Source organism: Lathamus discolor, chromosome 3, assembly GCF_037157495.1.
Source record: "Lathamus discolor isolate bLatDis1 chromosome 3, bLatDis1.hap1, whole genome shotgun sequence".
NCBI lineage: Eukaryota > Metazoa > Chordata > Aves > Psittaciformes > Psittacidae > Lathamus > Lathamus discolor.
Window position 1 is genome coordinate 21,286,418 of NC_088886.1, and position 22,262 is coordinate 21,308,679.

A 22,262-nucleotide genomic window follows, 5' to 3' on the forward strand; every position below is an offset into this window, starting at 1 on the left:
TGTGCCCGTGTTTCAGAAGAGGTTTAGAAATGGTTTCAATTCTCACTCTCCCCATAGTCACGAGTCCCAGACATCTGGGACCCCAGAAGCAAAAGCATCAGGTTTCCAGAGGGGAGGGAGTTATAAGACAAAGGTCCAGGAGAATTTTTAAAACACTCCAAAGGACTTCTGAAATCAGCTCCCTTTCAAATATGTGGCAAATACATTAAAGTGGATTTTGGATTAAAGTTTTACTGCCTCTTGATAAAAGCCATTTGCACCTTTGATGTGTTTGTGGATTGCAGCCATCCCAAATGCCTTCCCCAGCACTCACCCTCATCAGGAAGTCTCCCTCTGGCTGTCTCCAGGAATGCCCGGATGGGTTATCATCTGTCACCTCTCTAGAGGTGATCAACTCAAACCAGCCACCTCTGGGGTCACAGACACAGTAGGTGAAAGCAAAGATTTCTGAGCGCAAGCATTTAAGGGGTAATGGCGAATGTGGATAACCCCAAAGCCTGTGAGAAGTGGAAGGAGCAATAGGGATGTAAGCTTCTGAAACTGGCTGCAAGTTTAATGCTACTGAGTTTTAATTCTATGAATCAAAACACTTCCAGTATCACCTTGCACTCCCCTACATTCTGCTCAGCCTGATTGCTTTGAAAAGCCCTGGTTATTTCCCTAGCATGGAGGACTGATGGGTCCAGGAAGACTCTTTGCATCTGCTAGAGGCAGGAAGGGAAACTAGTTGGACAGAAGGAGAAAACTTATTGGTGGCTTAGGATGGTTTGAAAAGCGGATGACTCCAGTGCTACAGGCAGTTGGGGCAAAAGAGATGGACTAGACCTTGGAAAGTGTTTCATGATTCCTCCCCTATGAAGTGCAGATATAGCTTTGTGGATGTCAAGGCCAGAAAGAATCATCATGAATGTCCAAGTGCAATGGCCAGGATAAGGAAAATAATTTCTTATAGCTTCTCAGATTCTGCCAGTGAGAGCATCACCCCGAAGAGACTCACAGAGGGACTGTCACTGGCAATACCAAATATGCTGAGCAAGTCCAGGAGCAGGAGCCTGCCTGCTTGGCGGTGCTGGTTTCCTGCAAAACTGGTTAATGTCAATGAGACTGATGAACACTCCACAGTAGTCAGGGGATGCAGTGGGATGTCATGGAGAAAAGTCCATTGCTAAATATTTTGATTTGAGGAACGTAGAAAAGAAAACAATTGGTATTTTAGCAGAGAGGGTGGTTGTGGTGGGGAGATCTGGAAGCAAGAAGAAAATCCTGCAGGGAACCAGGCATGATGTTTTAAAACAGCCGCAAGATGCTCTTCATGAAGAATCAGAGAAGCACGTTAGAAAAATGCTGAAATGGACCTGGTATTTTATGAGCACATCCTCACGCTAACAGCATCATCTTCTCTGCCACGAGGCTAACCACCAAAACATGGGACATTCGAAGCTCACACGACAGCAAAGCCAGATATGCAACCACTAGGACACCATCAGCAGCACTACAGAGTATGAAATATGCACAATCAGCAGCAAGAGTCATCACCTAAACAGCTTACAGAACTACTCAAAACATGATGCAGGGTTTTGGTGATACTCAAAAACCTAATCCAGAGCCAAATTGGGAAACTTTGAAGAATATGATGTCTGAATTGGATTAACCCCTCTCTGGGACAGAGAACCTGTCTACTCTGGAATGGGAAAAGTAACTTGAGCCTGCAAAGACATAGCTGTTTCACTTCAGTGAGCTCATGTTGCAAAGGCAGTGAGCATACTCGGCACAGATTTCAGCACAGGCTCACAGCATGAGTCTCCAATGACATTATAATTTGTTGCCCAAACTAACAATCTGAAGGATAGCCAATTTGTGCCTTTTCAGCCACACCATACACAGACTAGTGAGGTACCCCTGCTGGGCTGATGATGACGTACCTCCTAAGGCTGTGGTAGTGCAACACAGTTCTTCCACGTGGAGAAAGTAAGGAAGATACCATGGCTTGCTGAGACACCATCTGCTGGATACCTAGCTCTAGCCTTTAGTGACGGAGTCACACCAACAGTGACCTGCTGTTATCTGCTGCCCAGGAATGACTCCCAGGGTTCTCCGTCCCTAGAATACCAGGTTGGAGGGGACCTCAAGGATCACCTGGTCCAACCTTTCTTGGCAGGCATGACCTAGAATAGATGACCCAGCATCCTGTATAACCAAATCTTAAAAGCATCCAATGCTGGGGAGTCCACCACATCCCTGGGGAGATGGCTGTTCTCATTGTGAAATATTTTCCTCTAGTGTCCAATTGGAACCTCCCCGGGAGTACCTTGTACCCAATTACTCCTCAGTCTTTCTCATGTGACTCCTTGTAAAAAGGTAGTCTCCATCTTTGTAGCCAGCTCTCCCCGGGACATAGTGGTTCGCAGCCGTGTGGAAGCAATGGTCAAGGTCATCTGCCCTTTAGCTATGTGGTAGGTAGCTGAAGGGTGCTGCTGGACCTTGTGACTGGAGTGCAGCCAGGTCCTCAAGAGAGTCCCAAGCCACAGTGAAGTCAGAGCAATGCCTTCCCAATAAAGAAGTAGACTGAGATCTTCGGGTCAGTTTGGCCCTGCATTATCAGGTAATGCCTGCAAACCAGAACAAAGACCCATTACTCTGCACCACAGAGAAATGTCAGAAAGACATTTGAAGGGCACAATCAGCACTGATAACAAGAACATGAGAGAATCATACCAGATGATTCTATGTTCAGATACATCACCAGCACTACGCTTCAGAGAAAAGCAAGAAACCTTACAGGGGGAAAGTTAAAGAGTCCCTGTTATTCAGAGATTTATTTATGACCCATGTTTCATTTTAATTACACACAAAGCAATTAAGGCTGGTTTGGGTGTTTTTGTCTTACTTGGCTCCAACCCTTGCAACCAGACTCAGGGAGGGCCACGGTTTCAGCCCATGCATGGTCTGGGTCAACAGCGATTCTGTTCCTTAACTCAGCCACATTAATTAATTAATAAATAATTAATTCCCACATCCTCCCCCATTCTGCAAAATACAAGACCAAAGAGGTGTCCCTAGCACTGCAGGGACGAATTCGTCACTGCTGTGACGAATCTCCAAGCTTTCGTCTTACCACCTGCTCAGATGGATCCCAGCGCTCCTCCAGGTGACTGGGCTGAACAGGACTTGCAAGGCAACCTGTCCCATCTCAATCATCTAACAGTCTCCAGAAAATAGCACAGCCCTTACATGGCAGAGTCCTGGAAAAGGGAGTCATGTATTTGCTACCCAGCTCTGAAGTACAAATGCAATGCCTTGGCCCCCACACATGCTTTTGAGTCCCAGATACCACAGCAAACGGCATCCCTACTGCTGCTGAGCACCACTGCCTATTCAATAGGACACTGTCCACGTCCTCTGAAGGATGGTGTGGCATGGAATGCTGACACTGTCAGAACTCTGAGGTCTGCTTTACTTACTGTGCAAGAGCAATTTCTCCCAGTTCTCACCTCTTGCACATATGTGCCAGGTGTGAAAGCCAGTTCAGACATTAAAACCCACTGCTCAGATCTAGCAGTGTGGAAAAATAAAATCACTGGCTGATCAGCCAAACAAGCAGGTGGGAGTGGTATGGATAGAGGCAGGAGAGACAAGTTACTAAACCTGCCCAGTGCTCCCAGCCGCCTCATTATACTGATTTATGTTTAGCTAATTGAGAAAATGACTCTAACTACACAATCCAGGCCCTAATTCAGAAAGGCCCAAGCTTTTTAGTGTCTCTACCTGTATCCTAAAAGGCATGATTTAAACCCTGTAACTAACAGGCTGCCAAAGGCAAGGATTTGAAGGATCTAATGTCCTATCATGCCGAGGGCGTGAGGCTTGGCTAACTTCTCTCGTTACTTGGTCTTTCCCCACTGATGTAGAAGTTTGCTGCTGGGACATAAATCAGGGGAAATGATGAAGGAAACCAGTCTCGTGCCCCATCAAAGGAGGCAACACTCGCTTTAATAGGACCATGCAGACTAGCCTAAATAGGGCATTTAACAAACATGTGGTTTCTATAATACCAGCCCACATCTCTACACCCTGTTTGCACTGCCACTGGCAAAACCCTTTGTCTCTTGCACACCACACCTATATCCACAGAATCAGAAAAGGGACCATGAAACAATACCAAAGTGTTGAACATACAATTTCTGGGTTGTATCAGGCCTGCAGATAAATTTTATCTAGCTCTCAGCAACTGCATGAACCAGAGTGGAGCAGAGACTGAAGATGCTGTGTCTACACAGAATCACACAAAAGTACCAAACTCAGTCCACGACTCACAGGTACACAAAGATCCCACACGAGGGGGATCTGGTGAAGTACAGGCCTCAGGCTGGGAAAATTGTATCACAAGGGTTTTTATCCAAAATTGAACCTTGACAAAAGGATGTTAGGAACAGGAAGTCTATAGATCCTGCTGTCTTAAGCAGAAAAAGCAGAATGGAAGGAATCCCAGCATGGGAGAGAGTTCAGTAGTGCTCTGCCCCTTCTCTGGTTCCAGAACTTCCCCAGAATAGTAAAACTGTCTCATGAACAGTCCTTTCTAGCACAGTCTTAATACAGCTGGTGGGGAAACACAGTACCCCCAGCCACTAGGCCAGTCACTACTTTTCGTTGTTACTAGTTTTTCCTAATTCAGTTCAGATGGGATACAGGCTCAAATGGAAGACACTACTGCATCACAGAAGGTATTAGGAAGAAGAATAGTTGAGAGAGAACGTGAGTCTCTCCCCAGATAGCTACCGTAAGCTGAAACCTCTTTAGAGCCCAACTTCATCTGGCTGGATATACAATCAGACTGGGGATTGTTCAAGTGTTTTACACCATGCACTGGACATTCATGGGAACCCCAGGCTGAGCCATGACCATCTGTGCTCATTTAAACACTTCTTGACAGAGGAGGGAGTGTTATTCTCAACATCCTGGCCAAACTGCAACATGGGCAATTATAACATGCTTTGTAACATTCTCACAGCGGTATACATCAATGTCTTCCACTTCTTCTCACAGTGGTAATGTGGTGGCCCAACACAGAAATGGCTATATTGTCACAGGAGATTGCAAGTCCTCTGTGATAAGCCCTGCAGTGTTATTGTCAGGTATCATGTGTTGCTCTGTTTTCCCTGCCATGGGTGTTCAACTCCAGCATGCTTCACATTCAGACTTCTACCTCTACCTGCAAGAGGCCCTCGCTTAAAAATGTGCCCACCCATTTGTGAGCTATGCTGAACTTCTAATTTTTCCATTTTTCTGAAGAGATACACCATACCAGCTGAATGGACAGCACACCCGCCTTCAATGCACTCCAGTGACAACAGCAACAAATACTGTCCAACAAATACTGTCAGACTCACCAGCTACTCCAAAGATATAAATGGCTTTTGCTTCAAGAGCCTCAATTCCAACTGTTCTCTTTCCTTAAAACAAGGAAAAAAAATCCAATCCTTTTGTTGCACCAAAATCATCTCCTGGCATTTCTGACCAGCACACATGTTGTTACAATTATGACTGGACTGCTTGGCTCCGGCACAGGGGGAATGTTAAACCGGCATACTGGCACCCATCAAAACATTTGAGAACTTCCAAAGTGGAACTGACACCATGGTAGTGGTTTATATCACATGTCAGAGAAAGGCTTCATAACTCAGATCAAACAATTTAACTCTTGCGCTCCCTGTCTAGGGAGAGCAACCAAATGTTAGGCTGCCTATTGTATTTCACATGGCTGTTTCTTGTGGCTTCCAGCCAGTTCACTTCATTTTGCAAGCTCAGAAGTCAGACAGATAGAAATGGGCAGAACTTCGATGAGGGACTTGTAAGAGAACAGAAACTGCCGATTGTAACAACAGCATCTTTCCTGTCAGGCAGAAACAGCACCAGCACTGTCAGGATGGCACATGAGAACTTTCAGTTTCAAAGTAGTTTTGTTGGATATAAACCTACCCCCTTCTAGGAAACTCATATTCTTAAGTAGTTGTCAAAAAGAACTTTGGACTTACAAAATTTTGCCTATTTTGGTTTGAGGAGTTCAAAAAGTAATCTCACCTGTGATAACAAGGCGCATTCAGGAGGACTATTTTAGCCGTATTTTAGCCTACTAGAGAACCACAAATTATATGCAAAATGTATGCATGTGCTTCCTGTAAACACCATTACAGTTCAACTCTTCTGTCAGACGCTCTTCCGTATGTCCCCTGATGAGCTGAATACAATTGTAACAAGGAACAGACCTATCCACTAGGACTCAGACTCACTTGAGGAGCAACTGGGGACAGCTGCAGAGGATGGAAACAAGAATGGTACAATTAAATTATTATTGCACTTACTCGCATCCAGTTTTAAAAGCCATAATCAGGTTGCTACAAGCTGTTCTGCAACTGCAGACAGAGCAAAGGAAGTCAGTCACAATTTTCTCACAATACAGTAAAATCTTTAGCTTTTAGACTAGGTCTTCCAGCAAAGTAACAGGGAATGCAGTGTATCAGCAGCAGTAGAGCAGTGCTTCATACATATCTCAAATGTTATTTTGGAGTTTTCTAACTTCAATCAGCCCTGATAGCGAGCAGCTAGGAAACAGATTTCTCTTTCTCCTCTGTATGGGACTCACCTGTAGAGATTTTCCACTCCTGCCTTGGGCCATAGTTAGTTGAAAAGATTCCTGCCAAACCATATCCTGCCATGTCTTTGCTTCATACGTTTCTGTATTTTGGAATGGCCTTTTTCAAGGGTTTACTTTCACACAGTGGCAAGTTGCCAAAGAATATATCTGATTCTGTCATTTATCTGCTCCTGTGGAAAAACAATCCTGAATACATGTATTAGTGTCAGATATCACAACTGAAAGTAAACACACTGTGGAGAAGATGCACCGATTTATTAACAGAATGAAATGTAGTGACATGTTTTTCCACTATTAAAGCCAGAGACAGTGTCCCATTTATATACTTGATGCCATCATTCAGTAACTGATTCATAAACTCTGACTGACATGTTCAGGTCAGGTATTACAGAAACCATTTCCACAATGAAAGCAGCCTTCCTCTGTTACAAAGTAGTTAATTATGAACACAGTCCCCATGGTTTGCAGCTGCAATCAGTCTATGGGAGGTTTGCCTAGGTCCTCTATTTTAATTCCTGAGACTTTAAGGTCCACCTGGAATAGCTTTTTAAAGCCTTTCAGTGGCAAAAGAACAAACCAGCTGAACTTCTTGTGGGGTACACACTAGCACTTCAGGCAAGAAAATGCACTGAATGTTATGTGAAAATGGGCTCAATTCCAATATCCTGTGGGAATTATTACTTTTGAGATCCCTAATTATTGGAACTTTGAGGCAACCATGACAGAGTAAAAATGTTTGTAATGGAACAGTTTTAATTGTAACATACTTTCTTTTGTGTGTTTCTACTTCTACATGATACATCCTACAATGTCTTAAACTGTAACCCATAATTTTTGCTAAATCATAGCTGCTGTGATTTCATAGATAATGTTAGCAATACATAGCTTTTGTCTGATCTAGTGTCATCTGGAAGAAATAGGCAAAGTGATAAATAGGAAATATTACAAATGACTTTGCAATTTGCCTCAACATGCAAATTTCCTTTAAATCAAGAGAGAGGATCAGCTACAAAGACAATTAAAGCAAGCACTTGGGTTTTAAAGGATTAAAAAACATTGAAAACTGATCCCTTAAAGATACAAAGGAAGACAAACATCCTAATGCAGTTGTCAGGGGATGGAATGTGTTCAGGAGCAGCCTAAGTTGTGACGTTCTCTCCTGTAGATATGCACCTCCTGCACACTGTTTGCAACAGGTATCTGTAACAGCAATACACTGAAAGCCTTTGGAAAAGCCCTACCGTTTGCTTCCAAGTATCCTCTTCCAGCAAGGTACAAAGCCCCATGAAAAGCTGGGCATTAGAACATGAACTTAAACCAAAATGATGATGACAGATGGTAAACCCCAAAAGGGAGTCTTGTGAGGAAGAAAAAGAAAAAAAAAGGCACCTTTAAAGTTTGAGAACCATATTAAAGGAAAAGAGAAATCAAGTGCATATTACTGGCACTGCAGAAGCCCAGATAACATACAGCACACAAGCCTGCAGAGAGTATTTCAACCATAACTGGCCGGCTTATCTGAACATAATAAGTCATGTAGCAGAACAAGCTGGGGAGTTTCCTGGAGTCACATTTACTGCCTGAGTTTGGCTGTCCATATTGGAGAGGGATTTGGTACCAGAGTTTTGAGACTGAAGCAACTGTTCAGAAATAGCAAGAGAAGTAACAGCATGATTAGCATGTTCATTCTCTTGCACCGTAACACTGGGAGTGAGGTTTTCCTTAGCTGTCCCAGCATGACTGTGTGACTGGCTGGCTTGTCTCCCCGCTTCGGCCTCCTGCTGCTGCAGCATCCGCTCCACCTCTATCTCAAGTTCCAGATTTTCCTCATCTGCCTCCACTTCCAGCTGCTGCATTAACTCCTCCAGCTTCCTGGCCTTGCGAAGTTCATTCTGCTGTATGATTGTGCACAGGTGCTCCGTGAGGTGCTCCTTAATCTCTGTCTTGTGTTGGAGGTCTAGCTTGGCTGCCACATACTCCGACTCAGCCTTATCATACCGCTTCCTGCAAAAATCGTAATAATTTCTAATGGGTTAATTCTCAAAACACTTTACAATCTGACACACTGACAGATACTTTAAGCATCCCTAAAATGCAGTGTGCTCTGCAATGCATTATGCCAGCTATTTATGATATGTTTCTATGTTAGTAAAAGGGAAGAAAGTAAGTGTGAATTAATCAAATCTTCTCCTCTTGACACTTTAGCCTCTCCACTGCTGCTGTATTCCAAGAGTTAATTTGCTTGTCTGAAATCTACAGACTGAATAATGAACAAGCATTTTTACTGCCTATTTTAAGAGATGCATCACTAGCAGCAGAAAGAAACCATCAGAATTCTAGTACTTTACAATTCTAATGAACACCTACCTAGTGAACTGAAACACTGCAAAACAGTTCTGTGGTTTTTCTAATCCAGCCATCCACCTGACAGTTACAGATGCTACAGATTCAGATCTGATCTAAAATTCTACCCCTCCAGCCACCCGTATGTATATTCAAAAAATCATGAGCAGCACACACTGACACAGCATATGACATCAACAGTGATCACAACTTTGCATGGCAACAAATGTAGAATTTTCTTGTAAGCACCCACACAACACACACCTGCCAATTTGCACTTCTTGTCATCACAAACACAGCAAAAGAGAAATATTCCAAATATTTGTTGAGATTAACACCTCCAGAATATCTAGCACTTTAATGTTTAGTGACCCCATTAGCGATGCATCTTCCACTACATTCAGTGAATCCATACATTCTGATTCACTTAGTAGAAAGAGATGCAATCTTGCTCATCAGGAAAGGGAACATGCAAAAGCTTTTGCAGAATGACTACATGATGTATCTTACAGCGCATTCATTAAACTAATATTAGTAAGGTGGTTGAATAAAGAATTCAGCTGTTTTATAAAACCAGATTCAAATATCTGGTTAAACGAAGCTACAAGAAGACAGAGGAAATTCCTTGCTTAGGGAAACGGAAGTAAGACATAGAAACCCCTTCCCAAATACGCTCTGTTATAACCACAAAACTTTGACCCAGCTGTAAAGGCTATGTCTGCAGTGTGCAGAAGATGCCCACTTATGTTTCCCTCTAAAGAAAGTAAAGATTTCCCTGGCTGAGGTATCTGAAATGGAAAAACTAACGCTATGCTGGAAGCTTTTGCATAGCTAAACCTTTGAGCTGAATTCACACATATTCTTCGTATCATATTTATGAAAATTGCATTCCCCAGCAATTGTCAAATGCCCCTAGCTATGTATGTGTTCAGGACTATTTAATAATGTGCTTTTTGACCCAATGAAATTATTTGTGTTTAACCCTAAAATACAAGGCAAGAATTAAAAAACTGCTTAAAAAGACACCAATTAAAAGTAAACCAGCTTTGGCTCATAATGCATAAAAGCTATAACACCAAAGTACCTAACTCACATTTCCAAATCCCTCCCTCACAAAAAGACAGACTTGCCAAGTTCATGAATGTCATCAAGTATTTTGTAAAGTTTATTGTCATACCAGCATGCCCTTTTGTTATCTTCATTAAAAATTATTTTCTAAGCATGAAAGCCACTTGTGTTATACACTCCTAAGAGAGTAAGCATTTCAAATAGACAAATTATTACCAAATATTGGTAAGGAAATTTCGAGGAGCACTTAATGGTTTTAGAAATCAGACTTAAACCTAAAATAGATTGAAATGTTTTTCCTCTTGAAGGTATGAAATTCTGTATTAATATGAACGCAGCTACTGAAACTACCGGTAATCTTAGATATTTCAAATGACAATTATGAAAAAGAAATACTTATTTTTTAGCTACTGCTGCTATTTTTTCAAAGACTAATTACCATGTTTATTGGCCTGAGGTCAACGTATAGCAGAAGTCCTAAGGAGAAATATACGTTTAACACATTGAACTGTGAACTAAAAACCGCACCCGAACATTTCCATTTATTAAATGGCTACATAAATATGCCGATGTTTATCTACTGATGTTGTGGTTTACCCACAACTAATAGTGTGTTCCGATTAATTTCTTGCATTTCAGGAACTCATCAGAACCAGAGTGATTAAAGGCACATTGTGAAGGATGAAAGCTTGCTTTTTTCTTCAATTTTTGGTCCCAGTTCCAAAAGCATTTCAGCAGTGTTACATGTTTTAAGCTTAATTGGTCCCATTGATTCCAACAGGACCAGAGCTGTCATCAACAAGCAAGTTTCCCTGAAAAGAACTTTCCTTTTAGGAGTTTAAAAAACCTCAGCTCTTTCCCCCTGAGAAGAAATAAACAACCTTGAAACACTAAAGCAGGGCTTATGGACAACTGCACAGTTAAAGCAGTAAAGTATGTCTTGTGACAGCACGAAGCTGGAAAGCACAGTCTGCAGTCAGAAAAGCTCTTCAGTTTCCAGATTCCAAGGGAAAAATGAGGAAATAAAAAGCACACTTTTACATCAAGATTTGAAAGACCCCCAGACTGTGACCACTTTAACTATGCATTATTACAATGACAAAACTCCATTACTGTTTTGGTGACAGGAAACAGCATTTTCTCTCTCCACTCAGGCAGGACTATTCCCTCCTCCCTGTTTGTCACCTACCGGGCATAGGAGTAGTCCAAGCTGGCCTGATCAATGCGGTTCCGCAGGATGCCAATGTCAGCAGACACCATGTCATCCAGAGCTTGTAACTCCTTCTGAATCCTTTTCAGTTTCACTGTTTCAGCTTGAGTTCTTTTAGATCTGTAAAAGGAAGATGCTTTTTCTTTTTCCTTTTCAAGCCTATCTTCTTGACACAACAGGCCCCATTTAATTTGCAGAGCAACTAACTTCTTTAACAGAAGGTTTCTCCTTTATGATTTAAGACTTTTGATCTTTTTTAATATCCACAGGGATCTAAAATGCCTGCTATTAAAGGACCATGGCAAAATTATGTAATGACTATAATCAAAGCGCCTAAAATGGATTGTGTTTCTTTACTGTGGAAACACACAAGAAGCTGCTGTATCTAAGTAGTTCTCAGTGTAAAGAAACAGGAAATGGCTTGGGGGGGGAAGTGAGAGGGGGAAGGGTATTTAGCCCTACAAATATCCCCTTTCAAAGAAGCCCAGTTAGTAGGGGCCAAAAAGTCACCTAACCTAAGCTTGATTTCCATTTTGTAAAATTATTCCCAAAAGGCCTAGCCAAATCCCAATGAAGTCAATGGAAAGTTTTACATCAAACACAAAGGATTTCAATCAAGCCTTACGCAACCTTTTTCAACTCAGCTTATTCATTCTTAAGTTCTGAAAACTAAATGCTGCTAAGGGCAGCAAGCTTTGACAGATTTTACTCCCAAACAAGCTAAGTAACTTTCAACAAGCTTTTACACCAGGTCACTTTGCTGTCATTCATCACCACCACCAAAACAATGCTTTTTAGCCACTGCTTTAGACCCCAAAGCAAGTACTTGAAAGCAAAACTAGATGTGATCTTTATGATCTTTAAGGTCCCTTCTACAACCCAAACTATTCTACAATTCCATATGTAGGAAGTAACATCATCTCTCATTATTAGACCAGCTGATGCAGGTGGAGAGAAAGAGACATCCTATAGTACTGCCGAGAGACTGAAGAAGGCCTTCGAATGTCAGATAACTATCACCTCTCAAGTCCTCTTTCTCATGCTCTGCTTCCAGGAGGAAATACCCAGCCTGGTCACACCCATGTTTGGTGTCCCAGCATGATTCAGATTGAATGTGTTTTATCTCTGCCTGGCAAAGGTAAATAAAACCTTCAGAACCCCAAAGAGAATATTTTGCACAGCACTAGCTATGTTCACCTGTGCTACTGAAGAACTTCGATGGGCAGAATATATACCCAGGAGAGCACTGTGAGCCTGAAAGCTTCACACCTCCTTCCTTGATACAGTGTTATCAGCTGCTCTAATATACTTCCTGACATACCTTGCCTTCCCTTAGTCTTAAAACTATCTTGGTGGACAACTCTGTAACAATACCTAAAGTCTGGTCCCCTGAAAAGCAAGAGCTAACAACTGTGAGCACATGTGAATTTTTATAATTTCTAATCAGCCAGAGGTACAATGATACCTTCTTAAAGCGGATCATCTTCTCTTTTCAACACTTTTCACATACTAGTAAGTCAAAAGCCCAAACAGGCATAATTATAGTTTCCCTTCACAGGTTAGGAATCAAATAAACTTTCTTTAAATCCAGTGAAAACAAATAAGGAACGGAGCAGGGATGAGCATCCGAGCTCAATTTCCAAATTTGCCCTTACTAACAGGTACAAGGATGTCAGTTAATTCTCAAATTCTGAGATAACTTTTCCATCTGGGCACAGAGCTGCAGCTTTGAAAGAATGAAAAGCTTGTCATAACTTCTTAGCCAGCACATGTCATCAAAGGGAAACATCGATCACAGCTGCTCATTTGTGGAGCAGTACATACAGAGCATAGAGAAGAGGAAAAAGTGAGATTTAAACAGAAGATATGCAACTGGTTGCAGGTGAAAAGTAATCCCTTCCTCGGCTTCCACCCATGTTTAGCATAGCCCCTTACCTCTCAGCAATAGCTTTGGCCAGGAGTGCCTTCTTCCGTTTATTCTTCTCTTCTATCAGCCGTTGCTCTTGCTGGAGGATTTCCCATCGTGACTTTTCCTGCCTGCTCATTGACAAGAAGAATAAAATTAACAGAAAGTTCATTTCTCCACCTGTTCCCCAAATGACACGAATATTCACCATCATATTTCCTAGAGTAAATTCTAAAAATGTCAAAGGAACAATGAACGGGTTTTGGTTCTGAGGAAAGAATAATCATCTGCAAGAAGTCTTTCAGACCAATAAAACACTTCCAGGTGAAATCTGCTAATCAGAACAAAAATATTCATAGGCAAGTAAGCAGCTGGTTAATTCAGCTTTGCTAGAAGAAAAAGCATGGACCACTTTTTCAGAAATTGACTGAATTTTTCATTTAAAGGATGTGCTTCACCACTAGGTAGGAGCAGTTTCAAGTTTCTAGACCTGCTACTAGTCACCATTTGTTCAGGCTGCCAAGACAGCCTCTTTTTTGGAAATGTTTTTTCCATAAACCAGATCATTTCACAGATATGTTTTATAATACAGTCCACAGATAATTAAACTGGTACAAATGAAAGGCTGGTAAAAGTTGCAGTGAAAATGAGCAACAAGGAAGAACAAGAATTCAGTTTTGCTACCAGGGAAAGAGTTATATGGATTCCACTTCCTAGGCTACATCTACTAAGAGATACAACTAGTCCCAGAGGATGGAAAGCAAGAGGAGACAACATGTGTCAACACAGCTGCGCAGGACTAAGGAGACACAAAACCTGCTTTGCCACATTTCTACCATGTTGTATTCTTCTTATCCTCATTCAAGAAGTCTCAGTTTAAAAACAGGTTAGCTTAAAAACACCCAAGTAACTCGGCTATGTTAATTTTAACCATATCTGCACAAGAATATCTCTTCAGAGTTCTCCTCAACACCCTATTCCTACAACATCATATAAATATTTTCAGTAAGACTAAATTCAAATGCACAGGCTAAGATTAATTTAGCAGGTTCAGGGGGTGGTTGTTGCAACTAAGTGTCATTTGCTCCCCCCAGAGGGAAAACCCCTCTGCAAAGCTTTAGCTATCTTTTTCCCAGTCAAACAGTGTCTATTTTTCCAGTACTAGGAAGGAGCTGAGCAGCCAGTACTACTGTGAGCCGCACCCACAAGAGGAATTTTAGCACCGCTTTTCAAAGTGCTGCTCTTCTGCTGACAGGACAGCTATCTGCAGGTAGGTGATTCCAGCCAGGAGCTCCTCAGGTAAATGGCAGCAGCATGGCCAGCAGCTCCAGACTCTCAAGGTAAACCTCTGCAAAACATAACCTCCTGGATCCTTTTGAGTTTTGAATTTGAGAGAAGCTATGTACTGTGTCTCCACACAAGTGCTGCTGACTGCCACAGTCCCGCCTCTCCAGCATGAAGCACCTTCACTCACCTCCGCGAGCCTACAGACAGATCTAAGCAGCCATTGGGTCTGGCACACCACACCTGGAAAGCTGCCCATCCCTGTTTTGGGGGAATACAAATCATGCAAGGAAGTTTAGTGGGCAGCTAGTGTTTGTTGATTATACTGGGCAGAAAAGTTTGGACCTGCACAGGAACTCAAGGCTGCAGCAGCATTGTTTTAAAAATAGAGTGTTTTAAAAATAAACCATATGCCCTAGAAAAAGAATTCATCCTTTTGCCCCTCAAATCTTGTTTTGCCTGCTGAGGAAGAAAATACAGTTAGCATGCAGATACACACAAGAAGACAAACATCAAGAGGTAAAACCAAGTAATTTCTCACACTGGAAATGACTGCCCTCTCTAGCAGTTAGCAGCTTCCTTTTATAGGCTATCATCTGAATTCTGGGTGATGAACTAGTGTAATTGCCACATTCAGTCAGACTCCTAGGGAGCCACGTTCAGAACTTTTTCCTTTCTCTTACATGTATCACTTCGAAGCTTCTGCAGGAAGCAGAAGCAACCCGCTGCTGGCTGATACACAGGGTGAGAGCCTTGAGATTGGTCTCATCTTGAATCCTAAAAGCTAGAGAACTGCTTAAACCTGAAATTTTACATCCTTACTGAGACTTTTGACATTCACAGATCTGCAGCAGTATTGTAAAGGGAACACAAAGTTACACAAACCAGAGCATATCTTCCCCCAGAAGGGCTTTCTATTGTGGCTGCTGGCTTGCATACACAGCACAATGGTGAAACGAAGTCTTCATAAACCATTAAGACAATCCTACATCTTGGATGCTTCATGATGTACCGTTCTAAAACCACAGGAAATTACCCGAAGACAGCATGGTGCATATCTGCATGGATTACACTTTAGAATTTGGTCCTTAGTCAGGTTTAACACAACCAGATGTGAAACCAAAGGTTCAGTGCAGAGACAGCAAACATGATCTCTCAAACCTTCCTATTAGATACACAAACGTTCACTTTAATTCACAACAAAAGAATGAATCAATACAGAACAATAAAACCCATCCCCTGATTTTACCAACTTACTAACAATTCCACTTTCTTTTTTTCCACTTTGGAGTTGGGCTTTGCAGGGTGGGTCTGGACACTGTCACTGCCATTACAGGGATCTACCGGTGTCACTTCCTTCTGCTGGTCTTGGTTGTCATTTTGCCTTTGATCTCCTGCAGAAGGAGGGTGAGGTGGTGGCACAAGCTGCTGAGGATGACAAGGTTTGTGTTTTGCTACAGAAAGTAACTGCTCAGGAGGCACAGAAGCTGCTCCACCCTGCAGTCCCAGCTTCTGACATTGCTGCTGGAGAGCTTTTTCTCGCAGCGATTGCTTCCGACTCTTATTTGCAGTGTGGGGGCGATGCTGCTGCTCTGAGGGCTCATACAAATCTATCAATGGACAAGAGGCAAAATCAAGATTAAAACCAAGTCTTAAGATCAAAGATACACTCTGTGAATAAGCTTTTCTAAGCAAGCCAACTAGTGCAAAACCAACATAAGGAAAAGACATGCAGGGTGTCAAGGGAAGGCAACATATGGGTATGCCCAGGAACCTGGAAATACTTTGTTAGCATAAGAATCAAGAGTTTTAAAGGATCTGAACATACAAAATGAGAAGAGGCCTGGACTATGGGACTACGAAATGAGAAGAGGCCTGGACTACGGGACTAAAGGAAGGTAGGAGTGAGGCAACTCTTAGGGCAATGATAGAGAGATGGATCTAGGCCTAAAGAGAGATGTCAGACAGTCTGGTGGACAAACTGGGGGTTTATAAAGTGAAGAATAGGGAAGAACAAGTTGACAGACACAGAGGAAGCTACATGTTAAAGGACATGGAACTGTTGGAACAAGTCCAGAGGAGGGCCACGAGGATGATGAGGGGACTGGAGCACCTCCCGTATGAAGATAGGTTGAGGAAGTTGGGGCTGTTCAGCCTGGAGAAGAGAAAGCTGTGTGGAGACCTCATAGCAGCCTTCCAGCACCTGAAGGGGGCCTATAGGGATGCTGGGGAGGGACTCTTCATTAGGGACTGTAGTGACAGGACAAGGGGTAATGGGTTAAAACTTAAACAGAGGAAGTTTAGATTGGATACAAGAAGGAAATTCTTTCCTGTTAGGGTGGTGAGACACTGGAATGGGCTGCCCAGGGAGGTTGTGAGTGCTCCATCCCTGGGAGTGTTCAAGGCCAGGTTGGATGAAGCCTTGTGTGGGATGGTTTAGTGTGAGGTGTCCCTGCCCATGGCAAGGGGTTTGGAACTAGATGATCTTGAGGTCCTTTCCAACCCTAACTATTCTGTGATTCTATGATTCTATATGGAATCCACATAGGAACACGAGTGGGGTAGTGTACAGGAAAATGGAGGTGCAGGGCAAGAGCTAGAGCATCTGGAAATGTATCAGAGTTTTTGCGGGTTGAGAGACAGAGGCGCTGGATGGGAGACAGACGGGAGCAGTGAGAGAGGGAGTATGGGAAGGGAGGGGCCGAGGGGCTGGGTGGTGGAGGCAAGGGAATCCCTGCAAAACCCGAGGTGTTTGATGTGGGAATGGTCTGGAAGAGCAGAGAGGATGGACAGAGGTGTGGATGTAGGGGACTGAGGGGCCGGGAGGCTGAGGAGACGGAGGGAGGTAGGTGTAGCTGCGGCGGTTGACTGGGTGCCAAGGGCCCGTAAGCTCCTCCGCGCCGCTCCCAGCACCGCCACCCCCCGCTAAGCGGGACAGGCACTACGGCCGGCCCGGTCCCGAGCCCCGGTCCCGCCAGAGCCCAGTCGCGGTCCGTACCTGGGCGCTGGGCCCGTAAGCGCCGCAACTCCTCCTGCGAGAAGCCAGCCCAAGCCTCGGCCATAACGCTTCCTCCTTCCGCTGACGGGGCGCCCGGCAGGCAGGGCCCGCGGCTGCCCCACCACCGCCGCCCATTCGCCGCAGGCGAACGCCGTGGACAGCCCTGGCAGGCAGCGCCGGGCAGCCTCGCCCCTCCACGGCAGCACGACGGGGGCGGGGCTGGGAGGTGGCGTCCTGAGGTGACGGGGAGGGAGCTGGGGCGTAAGGGGCGGCTTCGGAGGTGAGCGGGCGCGGAGGTCGCGGGCTGTCTCCGGCTGCCGCTCACCGGCCGGGCAGCCCCAGCGCTCAGTCAGTGGGCCAGAGCTCCTGGCGCAGCAGCAGGGCGCTCGGCACACGGCATGTGCAGCTCCGCTGTGCGTGGGGCGCTGCATGGGGCACCTCCCAGGGGCTCCTGAGGGTGCAATGCATGAAGAGCTCAGTGAGTCCCCGCTAATGAGGCATAAGTGGAGAAGCCGCTCACAGACAGAGCAGTCCTCAGGGAGCATCACCGCACACACCCCCGGTCATTTATGGTTTGTAATTAAGCAGGTATAGGAGCAGGTGCGTTGCCTGCTTCAGCACATCTAGAACTGCATTTGGAGGGTATACAGAGCATGTCTGGGACCTGTGTAGTAAGGGAGCAGTAAGGCCAGGACATTGCACAGCTGGGTAAGTGCCGGTGTGATTCAGTGAGTTAAAGTGACACCAGCATGAAGAAACCAGCAAGGAAAAGTATTACTTTACCCGTGGTCATGTTTCTGAATGTCTGCTTTGACCATTATGCACAATGGATGCGCACACATATTTCCATCCTTAGGTGTAAACTGAAGAGATCCTGCAGCATACGGCAGTATTCTCTCAGTAGCTACCAAAGCGTGGTTTTTTTTCCATCCAGCCGAAACTCTGTCCGCTTTAAGCCTATCAGAGGTCTTGCAGGCAAGCTTACCTCCCACTGGGAGAAAGCCGGCTGGAACACAAAGGCACGAGCCCCAGGCTTAACTGAAGCAGTCCAGGGGACTGGAGGCTTAAATAATACATCATCGGCAATAAACTGGGGACGTTTTCAGTGCCTGACCACATCCCTCCCCGTTTCAAATCTGTAAGGGATTAGTCAAGCTCTGAAGTATTGCTGTCTCCCAGACCAAACTCATAACTTGATGACCATGTATGACTTCGCAATTTATCGCAGCAGCACTTTTAACAACTCCTGCGTGACTAATGCATCCCATAAATACCAGCCCCGGCCAGAGGAGAGGCGGCCCTGAGCTGCCACTCACTGGCAGGCGTTAAATGTTTCTGATCGGATTTGGCTGAGTGCCTTTGGGGAACAGAAGTGCCACCATTTTTCACTTGCACTTTAGCTGTAGGCCTTGATACTGAGTGGAGGCATCGGGGGCATCCATCATAGGAGAAGGGGACTGTGGTTATCTTGGTTTTGTCAGCACTGACCAGGAGGTCCTTCCTGGGTGAGCCTGGAGCAGAGGGGTGCTGAGCAGCCCTTCAGACAGAATTATGGCTTCCATTAGGAAGCCTGACTTCTGAGCGCAGAAGAGGTCTGAAGAAGAACCATCACCCAGCCTTGACTCAAATGCTCTCAGGGAGTCCAGAGGGCAGAACCAGGTGTCAGTTTGAATTTTACAATGGATTGGTGTTGGCCAGCCCAACAAGGGTTGGCCAACAACAGGGTGCAGGCACCTAGTTCTCTTCTAGATGCCTGTATAAGAATTTGGAATCTATATCTGTCCTGATATCTAGATCACTGCACTGGGCTGTACCAAACCCACAGATATCAACTGAACATGCTCTGCAGAGTACAAACTCCAGATTTCATTCTTGAACCATAGTTCTTTTTTCTCTTCCAAGTTTTAATGCTACAAACAAAAATGAAGCACCACATTCACTTTATTGCCATAGATATTCCAGGCATAAAACTTCCACGTGTTTTATAGAAAAAGTATAAAGGCTTTTGAGTTGTTAACTATAACACTGTTGGCAAAGCAGCAATCCATTTTAACAGTTTCCATCAGCCAAAGGTTTAATTACCAGCCGCTGGGCCAGCTTTCTCCAGGAACAGTTGTAATGCAGTGAAGTCATTTCATGGCACACTTACCAACAGCAGATTTAGAAAACGGAGGCTGGCTGTGATCTCCAGCTGGTTAAAGTCCTATGAGCATAACATGGCACTGCACATTTGCCACCTAGGAATAAAGTTTTCAAGCAAATGTTGCTACAACATCTGGCCAGATGAAGAGAAAATAGAAACCTTGGGACCAATATCCCAAGCAGCAAAGCAAACCTTCCTTTTACATCTGCAACTGGATTTAGTATCCTGTATCTTTTTTGCTTCAAGAGCTACTATCTTGCTAGCAGACCCAAAGACCTCCATGACTGCTACGTCCATTTTCTTTTGGTCTAATTGGCTGCTAGAAGCAGCACGGACCAACAAAACCATCTTATTTTCTTTGTGCAGTTCGCAAATCAGTGTGGAAATAGGCTGGCAAATTGGATTCTCCAGGTCAGACCTCAGGGTCAGCCCTTAGATGACATAGCAACCCAGGACAGATGCAATTTGTACCAGGACATAACTTCAATTTGTATCGGTGTCATGGTTTTAAGCCCAGCTGGCAACTCAGAACTACGCAGCCGCTCACTCACTCCCCTCTTTATTCCTCCCCCCATTCCCGGAGGGATGTGGAGGAGAACCAAAAGAATGTAGCTCCCACGGGTTGAGATAAGGACAGTTCAGTAACTAAGGTATAATGCAAATCACTACTGCCACCAATAATGATAAGGGAAATAACAAGGGAAGAGAATACAACCGCTCACCACCCACCGAGCAATACCCAGCCTGACCTGAGCAGTGATCTGGGCCTTCCGGGTAACTGCCCCCAGTTTATATACTGGGCATGACATGCTGTGGTATGGAATACCTCTTTGGCTAATTTGGGTCAGGTGTCCTGTCTCTGCTTCCTGCCGGCTTCCACTCTTCCCTGGCGGAGCATGAGACTCAGAAAGTCCTTGATCAGAGTAAACATTACTGAGCAACAACTAAAACCATCGGTGTTATCAGCACTGTTCTTAGGCTGAAAGTCAAAACCACAGCACTGCACAGCTACTGAGAAGGAGAAAAATGACTGCTGCTGCTGAGCCCAGGACAATCAGTTTAGTTCATATTGAAAATGTTTTGTGTTTTTAAGAGACAAATAAGCTCTTCCATCAGTCTCCCTGACTTGAATGTATATTTTAAACCCAATTCTGCTCATGGATGTGTGTGCTGTAACACACAAAGCAACATTTTCCCAGTGAAAGCCTGAGTCCTAATGTGAAACAGGGAAAGACATGCATAGGGAAGGACAGTTTCCTTTCTGCTTGTGTTTCAGACCCTTCCACAAGCTCCCGAGGACTTTGACACACAATTCAAGAAGCATGGGGAAAAAACATCCTGAAAGAAACAAAGTCAAAATCTCTTAAATCTGTTTATTTCTAATGAAAGAATCTATCGAACTCTACCTATGTCAATACTATCTCATCTTTTACCGAAACATAATGCAGGCTGGCTTATGCAGTATCACCGTGTCCAGCCACACCTTGACGCCATGTGAGCAAAGAGCAAGCCCTGTCTTTTGAGAATAACCTATGATTTAATTTGCCTTTTAAAGGACTCTTGACATCCACACTGTGTAAGTTTCTTTTGCTTATTCTCTGCTGAACTATCCAGTCAGCTTCCAAGCCTGAAATGCGTAATTTAATTTCTTAGCATGGCACTGAAGGCTGCAAACACCCATGTATGGAGCTGTAACTCCTCTGTAGATTGTTGAAGGCAATCAGGTTTTGCCCATTTTTTAGTGGGCTGTGGACTAGATTCTGCCTGGTCTCTGTACAGTGAGGTTTTTTTACTGGTTAAAACACCCTGAAAGCTGAGAGCTGTCCATTAAGGAACACCAGAAACAGAAACCAAGGTGGAAGTCAGTTTGGCTGAGCCTTGCCTGCAGGCCCAGATCCAAACCAGCATATGTACATGTCTTTAACCTCAGTCACATGCTAACACCCTGTTCTTTAGTCGGGCCTTACTGGGCAGATCTGCGGAGTGCCAGGATACTGGCTTAGCATCAGCTTGCTCTTAACCATGTGTTTGAGGCTGTAGCTGCATCCGGAACTCAGACCTCTGCCCACCGCAGGCTGTGACTCTGAGTACAAGAAGATAATGTAAGTGTTAACAGTGGGTGCTGTGTGTTTTACTTTGTCTCTTAGCTGCTTTAGTCTAGATTTAAAACCATAGCCAGCGATTCAAACCCCTCTAATACTGTGAGAACACAGCCCTAGCACTGTCCTGCAGTTGCCATCTGGACTGCAATGGGCTGGCTTGAGGATTTATAAAAAAATGCAAGTATCTATCTCTAATGGAAACTGAGTTTCTGTTGTAAAATTAATTAATTTCATATTGGAATAAGGTGAGAAAGCTGAGAAAGCTGAATTAAAAACTACAGCATTAGCCTGTCTCCCAATTTTCTGTTCCCCTTTACTGCCCGGTGAGTGGAATTAAGTCAAGACTGTCATTTCTGACACTAAGGGAGTCTTTTTGTTTGTAAGAATTCCTTAGAGGGGAAAAAAAAATATTCACATATCTAAAGAGCTACTGAGTGGAAAAAAAACCCAACATTGGAAACCTGCTTTTGAAACCAGTGCTTTTCCACATCTTTTGATTTGTGGATCTTTACACATTTTCTAGTGCAGAGTCTTATGCAGCAAGTTTAAGGCTGTG

The 22,262-nt window shown here is 44.1% G+C and overlaps 1 protein-coding gene across 1 annotated transcript; it reads right to left on the reverse strand.

The window, feature by feature from the left end:
- Positions 1–6,891: 6,891 nt before the first annotated feature.
- On the reverse strand, positions 6,892–17,816 carry GORAB (golgin, RAB6 interacting). The gene is made up of 5 exons (XM_065673982.1): positions 17,462–17,816; positions 15,725–16,073; positions 13,209–13,310; positions 11,253–11,393; positions 6,892–8,656 (listed from the first exon to the last, which is right to left on the reverse strand). Exons 1-5 carry the CDS (start codon positions 17,523–17,525, stop codon positions 8,185–8,187), a joined length of 1,128 nt encoding a protein of 375 aa, XP_065530054.1. The 5' UTR covers positions 17,526–17,816; the 3' UTR covers positions 6,892–8,184.
- Positions 17,817–22,262: the final 4,446 nt, after the last annotated feature.

Bases quoted from the DNA above. Each gene is read 5' to 3' on its own strand.
- GORAB (XM_065673982.1), bottom strand. From the start codon at position 17,525: ATGGCCGAGGCTTGGGCTGGCTTCTCGCAGGAGGAGTTGCGGCGCTTA. The intron at 16,074-17,461 runs GTACGGACCGCG...GTCCATTGATAG, and splicing joins CTTACGGGCCCAGCGCCCAG to ATTTGTATGAGCCCTCAGAG. The intron at 13,311-15,724 runs GTTAGTAAGTTG...GTCAATGAGCAG, and splicing joins GAAAAAAAGAAAGTGGAATT to GCAGGAAAAGTCACGATGGG.